Source organism: Dama dama, chromosome 5 (assembly GCF_033118175.1).
Source record: "Dama dama isolate Ldn47 chromosome 5, ASM3311817v1, whole genome shotgun sequence".
In the NCBI taxonomy this organism is placed as follows: Eukaryota; Metazoa; Chordata; class Mammalia; order Artiodactyla; family Cervidae; genus Dama; species Dama dama.
This window is the reverse complement of record NC_083685.1, coordinates 67,993,846-68,012,760: the sequence shown is the minus strand read 5'-3', so window position 1 is coordinate 68,012,760 and position 18,915 is coordinate 67,993,846. Positions and strand designations below refer to the sequence as shown.

General features: G+C 35.6%; 1 protein-coding gene across 1 annotated transcript in view; it reads left to right on the top strand.

Moving 5' to 3' along the window:
• Nucleotides 1-18,915, top strand: part of TLL1 (tolloid like 1) — a 288,550-nt gene that overhangs the window by 239,241 nt on the left and 30,394 nt on the right. Inside the window, exons 15-18 of the mRNA XM_061140921.1 lie at nucleotides 1,027-1,187; nucleotides 5,449-5,629; nucleotides 14,247-14,372; nucleotides 17,137-17,264. Coding sequence (XP_060996904.1) covers nucleotides 1,027-1,187; nucleotides 5,449-5,629; nucleotides 14,247-14,372; nucleotides 17,137-17,264 — 596 coding nt within the window. The remainder of the gene's footprint in view (nucleotides 1-1,026; nucleotides 1,188-5,448; nucleotides 5,630-14,246; nucleotides 14,373-17,136; nucleotides 17,265-18,915) is intronic.

Sequence of the window (18,915 nt, the reverse complement as noted above, 5' to 3'; positions counted from 1 at the left end):
TTACCGACGGAGCTATGAGGGAAGACCTTCCTTTCACTTAACTTGCTTTTAAATACTCTAATTTTCCTAATCTCACTATCAGTAAGAATGAGAGGTAGCATAAATAGTTGTTGTTGTTGTTGTTCAGTTGCTCAGTCATGCCAGACTCCTTGCAACCCCACAGACTGCAACACACCAGGCTTCCCCGTCCTTCACTGTCTCCTGGAGTTTGCTCAAACTCATGTCCATTGAGTCAGTGATGCCCTCCAACCACCTCATCTTCTGTCATCCCCTTCTCCTCTTGCCCCCAATCTTTCCCAGCATCAGGGTCTTTTCCAATGAGTCAGCTCTTTGCATCAGGTGGCCAAAATATTGGAACTTCAGCTTCAGCATCAGTCCTTCCAATGAATATTCAGGGTTGATTTCCTTTATAATTGACTGGCTTGATCTTCTTGTAGTACCTCTTTTAAATAGATCACCCAAAAGGGAAAGAAAGCCAGTTGTTAAATGGAGTTTTGGGAGTAACAAATATGCTCTATTTACTATAGTTTACCTTGCCTGCTAGCTCAACTAATTCTTCCTAAGAGTTTCTTGTCTTGGAAAAAAAAAATGAAAGAGTTTGGGGAAATAAGCAATTGATTTTGGTCTTACTACAATAGGCTGTATTGTTCTTTGCATATATCTTTTTATGAATTCTTACAGCAATCATATGGTATAGATATTATTATATCCATTAAAAGATAAGAAAACTGACACCCAGTTTTCTTTATATTGCTTGGCCAAGTTTAAAAGGACCTAAAATGCTGTAGTTCAGCCATCACTTTCTTGTAGTTCAGCCACCAGTTTCTTGGCTCCAAACCTGCAAAATAACACTTATAAATAGAAATAGATGATTCAAATTGTTGTACTAAAGACTGCAGTTTTCTAGATTTTGAAAAATTCAGAAGATGGTTGAAATTTAATGCTGAGATGTTTGCTTATTAGTGGAAAGCTGCTAAAAAAGGGATAGATTTATTAGGAGAAACTTCCCTTTTTCTTTCTTTCCAGCGGCCTGTGGTGGACTTCTCACGAAGCTGAATGGCACTATAACCACTCCAGGATGGCCCAAGGAGTACCCTCCCAACAAACACTGTGTATGGCAAGTGGTCGCACCAACACAGTACAAAATTTCTGTGAAGTTTGAGTTTTTTGAATTGGAGGGCAATGAAGTAAGTGAATAATAAATATGTTTTTATAAAGTGTTTTAGGAATCCCCAGTGGTGATCTGGAAACTAAAAAAAAAAGGAAAAAGGAAAGAAAGAAGGAAAGGCAGGAGGGAAGGAGGGAAGCAGGGAGGGCGGGAAAGAGGGAGAGAGAAAGAAAAGAAACAAGTATGATAGTATAGATACTCTAGTCTTTTTTTGCTCTATTTCTCATTTCCGCAACTGCTTATAATTCCTGTTGGCACTGGATGTTTTAGACTGTCTCTAGGAGATTGAAAATTAATCCCCAGCATTTTCCTAATTTTTTAAAGTACTATTAACACATTGCGGTCATGACACATAGACTTTTCTAGAAAAAACAAACCAAAATTCGCTTGTTGAATCACAACAAAAATTCCTTTTTGGAAGGAAATGGGTATATTTTCATTATATAACTAGTTTTGCATTATGAATATGCTTATGATTCACAAAGATGAATTTTTAACCTCAATAAAAGATGCATCTGGTTGACCCTATCTTTCCTTTCTTTACCTTTATAGTTTAACATAGTAAAAGTCCAGTTTTCTGCTAGGTGATCACTTTTAAACAAGTGAAATCATTTATTTTAAAATTCCTATGTGCTAGTACACAAGCACCAAATTCAAATAGAATGTCAGCCCTAGAAATGACAGCTTTTAGAACTGTGTCTTGTATGACAGGTCAATATTGTTTTAAGTCCAGAGAAAATGTAACAAAAGTTTGTTTCATTTGAGCTTTTGTAGTTTCCTTTTCTCTTTCTAACTTCCACATCTTTTATCCCAGAAACTTTTTATTTATTTTAAAATGAAAAAGTTTATTTTAAAATGAAAAAGGAAAAGTAAAGTTGCTCAGTTGTGCCCAACTCTTTGCCACCCCATGAACTTTACAGCCTGTGGAATTCTTCAGGTCAGAATACTGGAGTGGATAGCCGTTTCCTTTCTCCAGGGGATCTTCCCAATCCAGGGATCAAACCCAGGTCTCCCACATCACAGGCAGATTCTTTACCAGTTGAGCTACCACGGAAGCCTAAGAATACTGGCATGGATAGCCTATCCCTTCTCCAGAGGATCTTCCCAACCCAGGAATTGAACCAGGGTCTCCTGAATTGCAGCTAAGCTACCAGGGAAGCCCAATTTAAAATGAATTAAGATTCAAAATTATGATAAAATTCACTCATAAAATGTGTTTTGTCTTTGATGTATATTTGTTGAACAATTGCAAATAAGTGGAGAACAGAAATATAATGTATCTGTAGTGGTTTAGTCGTTCAGTTGTGTCCGACTCTTTGGGACCCCGTGGACCGTAGGCCATGAGGCTCCTTTTTCCTTGGGATTTCCCAGGCAAGACTACTGAAATGCGTTGTCATTTCCTTCTCCAGGGGATCCTCCCCACCCAGAGACTGAACCTGGGTCTGCCACACTGCAGGCAGATTCCGTACTAACTGAGCCACCAGTACACCTGGGTAATATTGAAAGGTTGCTGCTGAACGATAAGACGCGGGATTCTTGGCCTCTGGAGGAGACGAATTCACTCCGGGCCAAAGACGAGGCTGGATCGCTCAGAGCTTTTGTGTAATAGAGTTTTATTAAAGTATAAAGGAGATAGAGAAAGCTTCTGACAGAGGCATCAGAAGCGGTCAGAAAGAGTACCCCCCACACTAGTCTTCAGCTGGATGTTATATAGTCACTAGCAGTCTGTTAATGAAAAGAAAGGAATGTCTTAAAACTCAGAATGGCACCAGGCCCCTCATCCATAAGATGCAATTTGGGATAAGCTTGGCACCAGATGATTCATCCCAGGCCATAAAATGACTGACTTGAATCTTGGAAGATTACCATACAAAGAGTTTTGTTTACATAGATTAGGGGAACAATATCTGAGTATAACAGACTGGTTTGTCAAGTAGGTTCTGAGCCATTTGGCTGAACCAACTTGAAGACACAGTCTGGGGTACATTAACATAGCTTAAGACAAACATTTCCATAAGAAAAAATGTACTGGTTAACTCAAGGTTTGAGAATAGTTAGCTTCAGGTGAAACCAGGTGTCACGGCAACACAGCATTTTAAGAGAAACCTCCTTTTAAATTTGTATAGAGAAGGAAAAAAAAATATCGCTGTTTCCTCCTGCCCCTTAAGAGAGAGAAAAATGTCTGGCACTTGCAGCCTATTTCCTCTGTTTGGAGACCCCTGGCCTTCCTAACTGTTACCCTCTCAATATTATTGGTGATGTTTGTGGGTTTTATGCCATAGTTTTGTATTGTATGTGTATCTTTGCTTCTTCTTTGCCCCTCCCACTTTTCCTACTTTTTAAATCATTTAAAAAAAATTTTTATTTGTAGTAGTCAAGGCATTTGTGTGCATGTTTAGTCTCTTATTAATGGCTTTCAGGTGGGACTTCCCAAGAGGCTCAGTGGTAAAGACTTAACGCGACAATGCAGCAGACACAGGTCTGATCCCTGAATCAGGAAGATTCCCGGAAGAAGGAAATGGCACCCCACTCCAGTATTCTTGCCTGAGAAATCTCATGGACAGAGGAGCTTGGAGTGGTATAGTCCATGGTGTCACAAAAATTGGACATGACTTCACAAATAAACAAACAACAGCTGGCTTTGAGGTGAAAAGAAATGCAGACTTTCGTGTTTCCTTTAAGGAAATTGAAGTCTGAAATGCGATGAACTGATATTTCAGAGAATTGTACAATTTTCGACCTCTGTGGACCTTTTGAGGTCTTCACAACATGTATAAGTTTTATGATGGAAAAACGACTGCAATTTATTTTTCTCACATACTTTATCCACATGAAACATCATTTTTCTTTAATAATTGTCTGAAATTTAGGGAAATATTAAAGTTAAGAAAGCATTTTTACAGTAATCTTAGAAAAGCTTTCACAAGAGCAGCACTGTTTTGAAAATGGGACTCTTCCTACCAGTTCTGTTGCAGGAAGGGGGACCCCTTCCAGGGCCCGAAACTGGGCTCTTGTCTAACACTCGGAAATGAATTGTCCGAGGAGACACATGCTGACAAAGCAAGAGATTTTATTGGGAAAGTGCACCCGGGTGGAGAGCAGGAGGGTAAGGGAATCCAGGAGAACTGCTCTGCCGCATGGCTCTCAGTCTTGGGTTTTATGGTGATGGGATTCATTTCCGGGTAGTCTTTGGCCAATCATTCTAATTCAGAGTCTTTCCTGGTGGCGCACGCATCGCTCAGCCAAGATGGATGTTAGCAAGAGGGATTCTGAGAAGTGGACGGACAGGTAGTGTCTCCTCTCGATCTTTCCCGAACTCTTCTGGCTGGTGGTGGCCTATTAGTTCCATATTCCTTATCAGGCTCTCCTGCCGTAAAACAACTCATGCAAATGGTTACTATGGTGCCTGGCCAGGGTGGGCGGTTTCAATCAGTGTGCTTCCCCTAACAGTTCTGTGATGTAATATGAGCTTAGTACTGAATGGCTTCTACTTTCTGAGTTTCCCTGAAGCTGTTCATTATGGCAGAAATGGCATTTTGATTCACTAGTTGGTAGAAGTTCCAAAGGATAGAAGTTTATGTTTAGGAGGAAGATAGGTAGATGGTTTTAAATAAATGGTGCATTGTGGTTGAAGACATTTTTCTCATGGTAGCAGTCTTTATTCATGGAAGGAGGCTTTACAGACTCCAACATATCCTGGAAATCTTCAACTTATGATGAGGTTACTATGTGGAATGTTGTTAAAAAAATTCTGTGTATTTTCATAGTTTAAATTCTTGGATGTTTAAAATAAAGGCATGAGCAAAATCTTGATTTGTAGGATACTGGGTTATGTTATCACTTCATTGTTTCATTCATTATATTGATGTCCAAAACGAAAATCAATAGGAAACAACTTTAGCCTCAGTAACATTATTATATTTTTGTGTCAGAGCTCTCTCTAAATACAAGTTGCAGTGGTAGCAAAGTAGATAGAAAACTTATTTCATTTTTCCTAACAAGATTTTGCTTATTCATTACTTAATTAATATCACAAAAAACCAGTAATTTAGGTTGCATATTACAAGGCACACGTAATGTGGAGAGTTCAAATAGTATGTATTGTTAAACAAATACTCATCACTCATCTCAGTTTTCCTTAAGTCTGCATTTTTTAACCTGTTAATCCAGTTTGACTACCACAGGAGTGAAAAGGGAAAAACAATAAATTTTTTAAAAATAGCTGTCAATTATCTGATGCTTTCAAATTTGGTGATTACAGTAACCCTGTTTATTTCTAGGTATGCAAGTATGATTATGTGGAGATTTTGAGTGGTCTCTCTTCTGAGTCTAAATTGCATGGCAAATACTGTGGTGCTGAAGTGCCTGAAGTGATCACATCCCAATTCAACAATATGAGAATAGAATTCAAATCTGACAATACAGTATCCAAGAAGGGCTTCAAAGCACATTTCTTCTCAGGTATCAGTATTCTCATGTTGCATGTGTATTACAGACTTTCAAGGTGGATTGGCTTAAATTGCATGGTATCCATTCTTCATAGCTTTCTATAAATGAGCTTGGAGGTACACGGAATCCATGAACATTTATCCCAGTTTAATAATTTTTTACTTAAAGTTAAGATATTAATAATAATGGCCCTATGAAATGCAATGCTCAAATACTTATATCTTCAGTTCAGTTCAGTCGCTCAGTCATGTCTGACTCTTTGTGACCCCATGAACTGCAGGACACCAGGCCTCCCCATCCGTCACCAACTCTTAGAGTCCACCCAAACCCATGTCCATTGAGTCGGTGATGCCATCCAACCATCTCATCGTCTGTCGTCCCCTTCTCCTTCTGCCCTCTATCTTTCCCAGCATCAGGGTCCTTTCCAATGAGTCAGCTCTTTTCATCAGGTGGCTAAAGTATTCGAGTTTCTGCTTCAACATCAGTCCTTCCAATGAACACCCAGGACTGATCTCCTTTAGGATGGACTAGTTGGATCTCCTTGCAGTCCAAGGGACTCTCAAGAGTCTTCTCCAACACCACAACTCAAAAGCATCAATTCTTCACAGTCAGCTTTCTTTATAGTCCAAATTTCACATCCATACATGACCACTGGAAAAAACATACCCTTGACTAGATGGACCTTTGTTGAAAAGTAATGTCTCTCCTTTTTAATATGCTGTCTAGGTTAGTCATAACTTTCCTTCCAAGGAGTAAGCAGCTTTTAATTTCATGGCTGCAATCACCATCTGCAGTGATTTTGGAGCCCAGAAATATAAAGTCAGACACTGTTTCCGCTGTTTCCCCATCTATCTGCCATGAAGTGATGGGACCAGATGCTATGATCTTAGTTTTCTGAATGTTGAGCTTTAAGACAACTTTTTCACTCTCCTCTTTCACTTTCATCAAGAGGCTCTTTAGTTCTTCACTTTCTGCCATATCTGCATATCTGAGGTTATTGATATTTCTCCCGGCAATCTTGATTCCAGCTTGTGCTTCTTCCAGCCCAGCACTTCTCATGATGTACTCTGCACATAAGTTAAATAAGCAGGGTGACGATATACAGCCTTGACATACTCCTTTTCCTATTTGGAACCAGTCTGTTGTTCCATGTCCAGTTCTAACTGCTGCTTCCTGACCTGCATACAGGTTTCTCAAGATGTAGGTCAAGTAGTCTGGTATTCCCATCTCTTTCAGAATTTTCCACAGTTTATTGTGATCCACACAGTCAAAGACTTTGGCATAGTCAATAAAGCAGAAATAGATGTTTTTCTGGAACTCTCTTACTTTTTCGATGATCCAGCAGATGTTGGCGATTTGATCTCTGGTTCCTCTGCCTTTTCTAAAACCAGCTTGAACATCTGGAAGTTCACGGTTCACATATTGCTGAAGCCTGGCTTGGAGAATTTTGAGCATTACTTTGCTAGCGTGTGAGATGAGTGCAATTGTGTGGTAGTTTGAGCATTCTTTGGCATTGCCTTTCTTTGGGATTGGAATGAAAGCTGACCTTTTCCAGTCCTGTGGCCACTGCTGAGTTTTCCAAATTTGCTGACTTAGATCTTATATACATTATAATCAGATATTTCAAGCGCTAGTAAAAACAACACAAAATTATTATGGCAATATTTTCATACAATGACTTTGGAAGTGGATAAGGTTAATGATCTGGAGAAGGAAATGGCAACCCACTCCAGTATTCTTGCCTGGAGAATCCCATGGACAGAGGAGCCTGGTGGGTTACAGTACATGGGGTCTCAAAGAGTTGGACATGACTCAGTGACTTACACTTAACCAATTCACATTAAAAATTCCCTCTTAAAGAGCTGAAATTTGATTAAAAGTCCCTAAATTTTAAGGAAATAAATAAACATCAGTGAAATTCCCTAAATTTCCCAATTTCAAAATTATTCCTCTTAAAAACATTATTTTGAAACTTGTGAAACTTTAAATCCATCTATTAGTTAATAAATATTAATACAAATTAATAATTTTAATATGTGTTTTTAATTAAGTTAAATTTTCTAATTTTTATTTTTATAGTTAGTTTGCAACATGTATATAGACAATTGAATAAATATTTGCTGCATTGTGTGTGTTAATCCAGAAATATTTTATGGAGACTTAATCTTAAGTGGTTCTGTTTATAACCAGTTCTCTAAAAAGTTCAGAAGTGGTTATCATTTATGAAAACATAATAAGAAGTATGTTTAGCTATTTTTCCACATAACTTTCCCCAGAAATTTTATCAAGAAATTCAATTTAAAAATAAACAGTATTTATTATAAGTGAACTCATATTATATAGAAAGGAAAGCTATTTAAAAATATGTTCTAGCTTTCTTGCAACTAAGTGATTCATCAAGAAAGAAAAAACACAAGGAAATATACTTAGATTTTTAATGAATAAAATGAAATTAAGCTATAGCATTGTTTTTAAAATACAATGATTATTTAATGAAATAATCATGTTGAAATTTTACTAATGTCTGTACATACCTTTGATTTTCAAAAAGCACTTTATAGACCTAAGAAATGGAATTAGAAGAATGACTCTAAGAACTTATTAGCAAAATAATGAATACAGATTTCTATCACTTTCATGTTCAGCAAAGTAAGAAATCATTGCATAAATTCCTGATGTCTTAAAATAATCGTGCTATAGTTTGAAAATTTAGAAGTTATTGTTTTATACAGCAGAATATTCATAAGCTCCTCTACAATAATTACTGTTATATACTTCTGATATTAAGGGTGTATTATAAAGCAATATAATGAAATAGTACAAGTAAATAAGAAAATTATGACTATAAAACTAAGGTTATTTGAACATGATATTGAATTATGTATCTATTAAGTTTTCATGTAATTAGGTATATGAGACAAAAATGTCTAATAATATAAACATTTTCTAGAAGATAGCTGGTTTAATAATATATTACTGTTGTTTTCTATGAATGAATGAGGTTTGTTTTTAAATGAACAATAATTACTTTATATGAAGTAAAGCCTAAGTTAATTTTATATGGTATTGTATTTGAATACAAGTATGCAAATCTGCATAGGTGTATTTGTTATAGTTTACTTACTTTAAGTGATTAAGCAAAATTAACTGTATTCTACTAATAACACAATTATTTTTCCTTACATAGGTTAAACTTAAAGGAAACATTAGTAGGATTTTATTCATGTAAAAATAACATTTGGAAAACTTAGTTTTAATTTAATCGCAGTGTTCATTATTTGGAAATAATGTAACAAATATCTTGAGGCAATGAGAGATGTACATAGACCTTCCACCTTCTTTAGGCAACCCTGTAATGGTAAAATGATGCAATGATGACTTAACGGATAAGCTCTTTAAAGCCCAGATTTCTTGACTCTGAGTTCATTTATGTCTGTAACAAATATAGGAGTCAGATAAAATGATTTGTGTGATTTTTCTTCCTCTATATTCAAGTGATTTCAACTGCTCTGGTTCTTATCTTATCCACCTTTCAGTGTTTATAGATATTTCTTTACACTGTTTCTCCTACACACCATTTTTTTTTTTCTCATGGGAAGGTCATAGACATTTATAGAATAAATTCAACCTGATACTATCCTAACAAAACTTTAAATATTAGTGTGATTAATTTCAAGTAGTAACACAACTAAAGCTCTTCTATGATTCTGAATCTAGTTCCAAGTTTCATGATTAATGATATTTAAATATTTGCATATTTTAGAAAGAGCAAATTGTCTGAGTTGTTGCTCTCAATAGAGCTTATCAGAACTCATTTGAAGATGATTATTTTTTCAACAGTTTTGTGTTGAAACCTGTGTGTCAAAAATAAACTCAAAATGGATTAAAGATCTAAATGTAAGACCAGAAACGATAAAACTCCTAGAGGAGAACATAGGCAAAACACTCTCTGACATGAATCACAGCAGGATCCTCTATGACCCACCTCCCAGAATATTGGAAATAAAAGCAAAAATAAACAAATGGGACCTAATGAAACTTAAAAGCTTTTGCACAACAAAAGAAACTATAAGTAAGGTGAAAAGACAGCCCTCAGATTGGGAGAAAATAATAGCAAATGAAGCAACAGACAAAGGATTAATCTCAAAAATATACAAGCAACTCCTGCAGCTCAATTCCAGAAAAATAAATGACCCAATCAAGAAATGGGCCAAAGAACTAAACAGACATTTTTCCAAAGAAGACATACAGATGGCTAACAAACACATGAAAAGATGCCCAACATCACTCATTATCAGAGAAATGCAAATCAAAACCACAATGAGGTACCATTACATGCCAGTCAGGATGGCTGCTATCCAAAAGTCTACAAGCAATAAATGCTGGAGAGGGTGTGGAGAAAAGGGAACCCTCTCACACTGTTTGTGGGAATGCAAACTAGTACAGCCACTATGGAAAACAGTGTGGAGATTCCTTAAAAAACTGGAAATAGAACTGCCATATGACCCAGCAATCCCACTCCTGGGCATACACACTGAGGAAACCAGATCTGAAAGAGACACGTGCACCCCAATGTTCATCGCAGCACTGTTTATAATAGCCAGGACATGGAAGCAACCTAGATGCCCATCAGCAGACGAATGGGTAAGGAAGCTGTGGTACATATACATCATGGAATATTACTCAGCTGTTAAAAAGAATTCATTTGAATCAGTTCTAATGAGATGGATGAAACTGGAGCCCATTATACAGAGTGAAGTAAGCCAGAAAGATAAAGAACATTACAGCATACTAACACATATATATGGAATTTAGAAAGATGGTAATGATAACCCTATATGCAAAACAGAAAAAGAGACACAGATGTACAGAACAGACTTTTGGACTCTGTGGGAGAAGGTGAGGGTGAGATGTTTCCAGAGAACAGCATGTATATTATCTATAGTGAAACAGATCACCAGCCCAAGTGGAATGCATGAGACAAGTGCTTGGGCCTGGTGCACTGGGAAGTCCCAGAGGAATTGGATGGAGAGGGAGCTGGGAGGGGGGATCGGGATGGGGAATACATGTAACTCCATGGCTGATTCATGTCAATGTATGATAAAACCCAGTGCAATGTTGTGAAGTAATTAGCCTCCAACTAATAAAAATAAATGAAACTTGTGTGTCTTGTATGCATGCACACATGCATGCAATATATTGTGTATGTGTGTATGCATGAGTGTGTAAGATGTTTATTTTATATCTAAGCATTTATTGTAAGTGTGTCTTCTCATATATTGTTCTGTTTTGGTGTGTGGACCCTTTACTTCTTTTTTCTACAGACATGGAAGCTTTCTGCAAAGAGAAAATTTTTATTTTTGATTCTTGCAAGAGATACTCTGCAGGCCTCTGATGGGAAAATGCCACCTGCTTTTTCCCTAATAATGGACCTTTCCTTCATCAAACATGAAGGAATAGAAATCAGATATGTCCATTCCAAAGAAGGAGGCTAATTGCCCTCTGAAAAATTAAATGTTTGGATTTCTACTCAATATGACATTTATTTCTCTTTAATAAAAACAGTTCTTAAAATCCCATGCTGACAGTATGAAAATGCTAGAAAATTTCAAATGAATCATTGACAGAATTATCAATTATTGAATTCATTACGCAGACAGTCTGAGAAATTTTTAAAACCACATCCTCCTTCCTTCACTTTTCCTTTGGATTTTCATTGTTCAAAATATTTGTAGTTTGTGTCCTAAGAAGATAAAAAGGAAAGAAAATGAAAACAGAATTATATTTGCTACTGTTTTTCCCTCAAATTTGATGATTTTTATAAGAAATTAAGAACATATTTGTGTAACTCATCTTTAATGACATTAAGTTAAATAAATAGCTTTCTTTGTCTGCATGATGTGAAAAGTCTGGATAATTTCAATTATTCCAATGTTTACCGAAATTTTCTCTTTTCATATTGACTATTTGGCATGTGTGGGCAGTTTTATACACTGCTTTGCTGGGCATTATGACTTTTATATGCTGCTTTTTTGCCCAGTTTTGAATTTTAATTTAGTTTAGATTAGCTTACACATATATTCTAGCAATATATTTGGTAACTCTTAATTTCATGTGACATTGATTATATTAAGCAATGTTTGATGTAGGGAAGAAGAAAACATTAATTAATTGGGAAACTGAAAAATAATAAAATACTTAGTATGATATATAAAATCTTCTTCTTCTCCCTCTTGTTCCTCATTTTCTTATTCCTCCTCTAAAAATTATTTTTAAATTATTATTATTTTTCCAGCACAACAAAAATATGAAAAACTGGCTACAAAAACTATTATTCAAATGTGATTTATTTCACTTTCAACTTTATTTCTCTGTACTTACCATTACCACAAATCAGATTTTGTTCTATCAAATCTAAAGAAAATAATTCTCCTTAGAAATATCATGTAGCATGATATTTCTACTACAATGAACTTTAAATGTTAGAAATATTTTATATTTTGGAATTATTTTCATTATAAAATGACTATGAGTTGAAAAATTTAGCATATTAACCTGTGTTCTTTTTTAACATTTTTTCTCTCTCATTCATGGCAGTCCAACAGATCCAAATGAAGGGATGACTCAGGTGGTCCCTGCTCCGATAGGTTTGTCACTGAGCAACCTGTTTACCAGTCAATTGCAAATGTAAACTAATTTCTTAAAGGTAAAATACTTACAATTGTTAGATTTCCAACCAACTCTCAAAAATCTGGTTGACCTAGATTACAACCATAGTTCACTATATCACATTTTAAGATTATCAATCTTTAGATACATATTTTATAAGAAATATGTATTTATTTCAGAGTAATTCTAGCACCAGAAATTTTTTAATTGACTCTTTCCATTTACAATGATGCAGTGCATTTGGCATCAGCTCATAAAGAAGTATTTTTCCAAAGCATCTTAAGTAAACAGCCCCTGGAAAGGTATATTAAAATAAGAAATGTAAATCACCTACTGACTGATTGTCTGAATTAGGAAATATGCTATCTGACAACGTGGTGGTAGGGAGTCTAGTCCACCCCTCTTCCTCTCTGCATGGAAATTCACAAATTATCACCTGTAGTGTTCACAGTTAAGGTAATAGTACTTCCAAATTATGAACCTCTTGAAAATTAATCTTGCAAGGCTACTTTCTATTAATTTCTGATTTCTTACTCGCTTTAATATTTGATGCTGCTTTAGAGATAAATTTTCTTTATTCTATGTTTTTTTTTTCTTATTTGCTTAGCTTCAATATTAACTATTAAAAGTATTATGGAAATCTTAAGGACAAATAGAGGACACATAAATTGCAGATATATCGATCCTGATATGTTGTTAAAAATTTCAGGACTGCCTGTGTGTATATTCTGATATTGCCAATGCGTGAATATATCCCAGGAGCATGCATGTGGTGTGTCATGTTATCAGTCACCAAAACGGGAAAAAATAAATGTATTCACAAATATTAGTATCAGATTCTTGGATAAAATGCCTTTCCTACACCCATCTCCATAGGGGGAATACTGATTTGATTAAAACAAGCAAAAATAGCTTTTGCTATCTGTGTGCCACCATGAGCTCACAAACCCTCACTAGAAATATCAGTTGACAGTGTAACTTTTGAATTCAGCCCAATATCTGATGCGACTGTCATATGTCCTTTTTGTTCTCTGTGCTATGGGAATGGGGAAGGTCTGAGTGAAGAACATCATATGTATATGTCAAGAGCAGAGGCCAGTTTTGACTTTAATGGACAAGCCATTCATGGAATGACTGCTAAGAAATGTAATATGGTGGCTGATGCCTCTCACTGAATTGACTGCCTGCTAATAGAGTTGGGATTTTTTTTCCCTGTAGTGGAATTTGTTGGTTATTTCTTAGAGCTCATATTTCCTATCCTAACCTTTACTTCTAGCACACTAAAAGCTCTTTTATGGAATTACTTATTAATTAACTGGTTTGCTTGAGTAGATTAATTTAAAATATATTAATTGTTTCTTCTTCAGGATAATCTAATGATGCCTTTTTCTGTCTTGAAATCTTATAAAATATCCAGATTTATTAATGTTAAGCATAACTGCAAAGTTAATGAAAAAAAATCAGCTACAGTAGTTACAATGAGTGGTTTTTAAAAATGATTGCACACGAATCTTGGAACCTTGTTTAGCCTCTGTCTACATGCCATGGTGAAGGATTTCCCTCCATTTATATGCCCCTATTTGCATTTATTCAGATTATTCACAATTTTTAATTGGTTTTAAAAATTGACAATAAATTTTTAAGATTATTTGGAAAAATATTCTTTCATTTCCTCTGCCCTACTCAAAACTTCTCCAATAGAGCAGTGAAAGAGGCCTACATGTTGTCATCCAATGTAAGTGATCTCGGAAATTCAATTCATGGCACAAGGCTCCAAGCTAAACAAGGACTAGGTAGAACTAAGTCACTATAATTTTGTTTGTTTTGCTTTATTTTGGGGACAGGGAAAGCTGTGACTTATTTTACCCTTTGCCAATATTAACTACAACTAAATGACTCTCCTTTGATATCCTTCATTTTTAAAGTTACTTACTAATCTATGGGGTTATCTCTTTGCTAGACAAAGATGAGTGTTCTAAGGATAATGGCGGGTGTCAACATGAGTGTGTCAACACAATGGGAAGCTACCTGTGTCAGTGCCGAAATGGATTTGTGCTGCATGAAAATAAGCATGATTGCAAGGAAGGTATGAAAGAAAGGTCATTTTTTCTGATGATATCTAGAACGTCATGCAGTTTGGGTAAAGCACTGCTTCCAGGTAGAGTTAATCATATCAGTGAGTAGTAATTGTTAACTGTTCAAATGTCAAAAATAAAAATACACCCAGTGTTCAAAGATCCAAGTCACACTATTGGAAACTTTGTATTACCTCAAGGTTCTGCACATCATGCATAGGTGTCATTAGAGTAACTGTATAACAGATGCAGGGGCTGCCGTGATGCTGTCTGGCAACCAGGAAAGCACTGCATTATCCTCCAGTCTTCATATAACAGGCCTCATACCCATCTCCATATTTAAACTGCTGCTAAATGCTTGGCATTTGGTTTAATTTCCCTCCCCAACATATCTTGTATACGTGCTGCATGAATGCTGTCACTTTAAATACCAGGTGTTTCAAAGTCAAATGCCTACCATAAAAAAGACATTTGAAAATACTGTGCCACTTAGAGTTTTAAGTCATGGTTTCCCACCCCACTCCCCAGCACACACACATACACACACACATAAAAACATCTTAGTAGCACAGTATTAGCCTATCAGGTTTTGGTCCTATGTTCTTACTATATTCCAAGGTTTTATAAAGACAGTTATCTTCATCTCCTCAGCCAATATGAGCTACATGGAGAAAAGATCTTAATTCTTCCTTCTTTTATTTCTTCCTTATTTCTGTTTTGTTTAAAAAGAAAATAAAGCTTTCTATTTAACTTGAATTTATTACTGAGACAGGTTTATAACTAGTCATTAGCACAGGCAGAGTGGTAGGTGCCTGACTAAAACCACAATTACATAGCAATTCTTTGTATGCACATTTGAATCCTACAGAATACCCTGAATTGACCCTCATTCCATTAGTTTCATTCAAATATGGTCATGTCACATTTTTTTCCCCTCTATTTCACTAAATTAATGATGTTGCACAGAGTTATATGCACGATTTTTTTCCTCTTTTTACTTTCATGTATAAACCAATGAGATTCTGATGTGTGAAACTTGGTAAAGAATGCTATTAAATCAATAGGCTGGGGAGTAGGCCCAGTTATTTTGAGATGTGGAAAATAATTTAGAAAAAAAAGTTTTTACAGAGTATGCATGTAGTGACTCACAGGTAGCAAATAAATTTAGATATCCAAAGTCTGTCTTTATGATAAATATTTTCAAGAAAGGACTTTCTAGGAAACTTCTTTTATGTAGAAGTGTATCCAGGCACGCCTAATGATGCTCCTCTTTTCCGTCAGTAAAAAGGCTGGGTTTTGTTTCACTACTGCTGTGATACTCAGCACCTTATACACTTCAGCAGCAAGCCTCTTGGCTTTGTCTTACAGGCTATTTGCCTGATCTGGAAGATTCCACATTTCACATGAGCAAGGCAAGGACAGGGATAATGGAACTTAGAAAACCCTTATCAAGACAGCACCCAGACTTTACGTCTTGCTGTGAATCTATGTTGTTTAAAACGAGCTAAACTTCACTCTTTTGTTGTTGTTGTTGTTGTTACATTTCTGGGTTACAAATCCAGTTCCCTGTGGAAAGCTGGCACAGTTAAAGCGAGGGTTTAGAAGGCAGGCAGGCACCAGCAGCACAGTAGTGCAGTCATTTTACCCTTATCGTGCAGCACTACTATTTAACAAGTGTTTTGTTCATATAGTAAAGTGTTTCCCTTGAGATTTCTTAGAAATTTTCAGAGAATTAGTTATATTTTAGAATGAGTGACACAATATACAACAGATAATTTCCAGTCTACACAGGATACACAGCATGACGCTTCATAAGTTATATAGTTAGAACACAATTTGAAGACACAGTATTACTTGTTTTTGAAGTTTGATATTAGAAATATTGTGTCTTCCCCAGTGGCTCAACAGTAAGAATCCGCCTGCCAATGCCAGAGCTGCAGGAGATGCAGTTTCAATCTCTGAGTCAGGAAGATGCCCTGGAAAAGGACATGGCAACCTCCTCTAGTATTCTTGCCTGAAGAATCACATGGACAGAGGAGCCTTGGCGGGCTATAATCCATAGGGTCACAAAGAGTCATACAAAGCTGAAGCAACAGTGCACGCACTCATTAGCAATATTGGATGCCCTCCCCCGAGATGAAGTTATTTAAACTGTGTAAAATCTAAAAGAAATTTCATATTAATTGAATGAGATGTTTTCCCCTCAGTGTTTCATCTTACTTTGCTGAAATTACAAAAAATTTACTTTAGCAGCTGAAATTATGATTTGGATATTCAAGTGTGTACTTTAACAAAGGGAGAGAAAAATGTAAAGATATGTTTCATAAAGTGGCTTAGTGATCCTAGTTAACTATAAATGATGTTTATGTTAATAGGAAGAATAATTGAAAATGTCACAGTCCATTGATTTTTGTTGTGACATTGCATTAAATGTTTTGCAGTACCAAGAGTTGATACCTTTGATTATCAATAATGTTACTCTGCTAAATTTTGAGCTTACAAATCCAGCAGTTAAAAATAATTATTTTCTCATAGGCATTTATCTAATTCATTATAAATACTTAATTTCATGTGAACTCAAAAACAGTCATTGTCTAGTTAAGATTATGCTAGGCAAAATGTTTGCCAAAGCAGATGAATATGATAAGTTGTAGAGTGATGATTAGTTATTCAGGAAAATTTTTCAGCAAGATAGTGGGCAAGTAAGCTGCTTCCTTGATGGCCCAATCCTGGGCTAGATTTACACACTAATTGATACTATCATTATTGGCACAGCTGAGTGTGAACAGAAGATTCACAGTCCTTATGGCTTCATCACCAGTCCCAACTGGCCAGACAAGTACCCAAGCAGAAAAGAATGCACATGGGAAATCAGTGCCACTCCTGGTCATCGAATCAAATTAGTAAGTGAGCATATTATTCTTTTTTTTCTGTTAAGCTGCTTGCTCATGTCTTGCACATGCACAGCTAGTATGTGGAAATAAAATAATAAAATGAATGTTTATTTAATTGAATTGAGTTAGTAGACAGATGGAAAAGACTTTCTTATGTTTTCCTATTAACATTGATTAAATTCCTGATTTCTTAATCAAAGTGATATTAATGGTAGCCATGTAGTTCTCATATAGTCTTCTTATCCTGGATGAGAAGCTTTAAAGGGCATTGCCAAAGTTACTGCAAAACAGTAAGTTTTACTTCCTAATATGTTATTGAAAATAATGTTTCCAAATGGAGATGTAAAAAAAAAAAAGTCAGAAATTCAGGAAGGAAACTATAAGTATTCACTTCAACTTAGCATAGTAAATTCTATTGTGTCAATTCTATATGTCTTGTATACAAAGCATATGTGTTTTTTAATAGTAAAACTAATTTTGTCTTGTGATTTCTGGAGTATTATTTTTACATAATGTAGCTGTCCTGTTTAGACGAGTACGGATATCATTAAACTTCTTCCAAATTCAAAAATGAATGTAATGTTCATCCTCTCTCTTGTATTCTTTGATCCTGGTCATCTGATAATACATCTTATATTTCATAATAGGCTACAGAATACTTGAAGAATATAATTTAAAGAAACAGAATCATAAAATATAGAAATTTTGACAATTTTCTGCACTATGCTATTGTCAAAAGCAGGAAAGAATGCCAACTAGCAAGGCTCAGGACAGTCTAACAAGAACCATAATAAAGAAAAAGAAATTGTCTTGGGAATGAGGCTACAAGTCCATAGTAGCTTAGTGGGCCAATCCAGCCATGAAGTTAATTTTAAAGTTCTGTTTGAACCCTTTCCTTCAGTGAGGTTTTTTTTTTTTTCCCCCCAGTAAAGGTATCTTATTCACATGCAGCATAAGAATAATAATAATATTAGAGACTGTCATCGAGACATTCATATTCCTACTATGGAGTTCTTTCCAATCACCATACTTGTAAAACATCAATAAATGACTTTCTAAACAAAGACATCAATTAATTTCAGCCACTCTTTGTAATGATACTAGGTGCTAAAATAACAGCACTGTAGGTACTTGATTGCTTTCCAGTCCTGTTCAAGGCCCTGGTTGAGAGGAACACTCTCTGATGCTTATGGACTGAGATACAGAAGCTGCATTGATCAGTGCAGTAGCTAAGGGAGTTGAGAAAATGGATTTTCCTGAAGATTTTGTGTGTGTGTGTGTGTGTGTGTAGATCCAAGTTTTGATTCATATCATATTTATTTTCCCTGAATAATTTCTTTTTGTATTTTGTATAGAGTATGTCTATGAATTTTCGTTTTTTGAAGATATTTTCTTTGGGTATAAAATTCTAAGATGGCATGTTAAATATGTATGTTCAGTCACTCAGTTGTACCCAACTCTATGTGACCCCATGGACCACAGCCTGACAGGCTCCTCTGTTCATGGGATTTCTCAGGCAGGAATACTGGAGTGAGTTGCCATTTCTTTCTCCAGTGGATCTTCCTGACTCATTCTTTACCACTAGCGCCATCTGCATGTTAAATTCTGGACTCTTTTATTTACTATTCTTGATGGTTTTTAATGTCTGTGGTAAATCTTA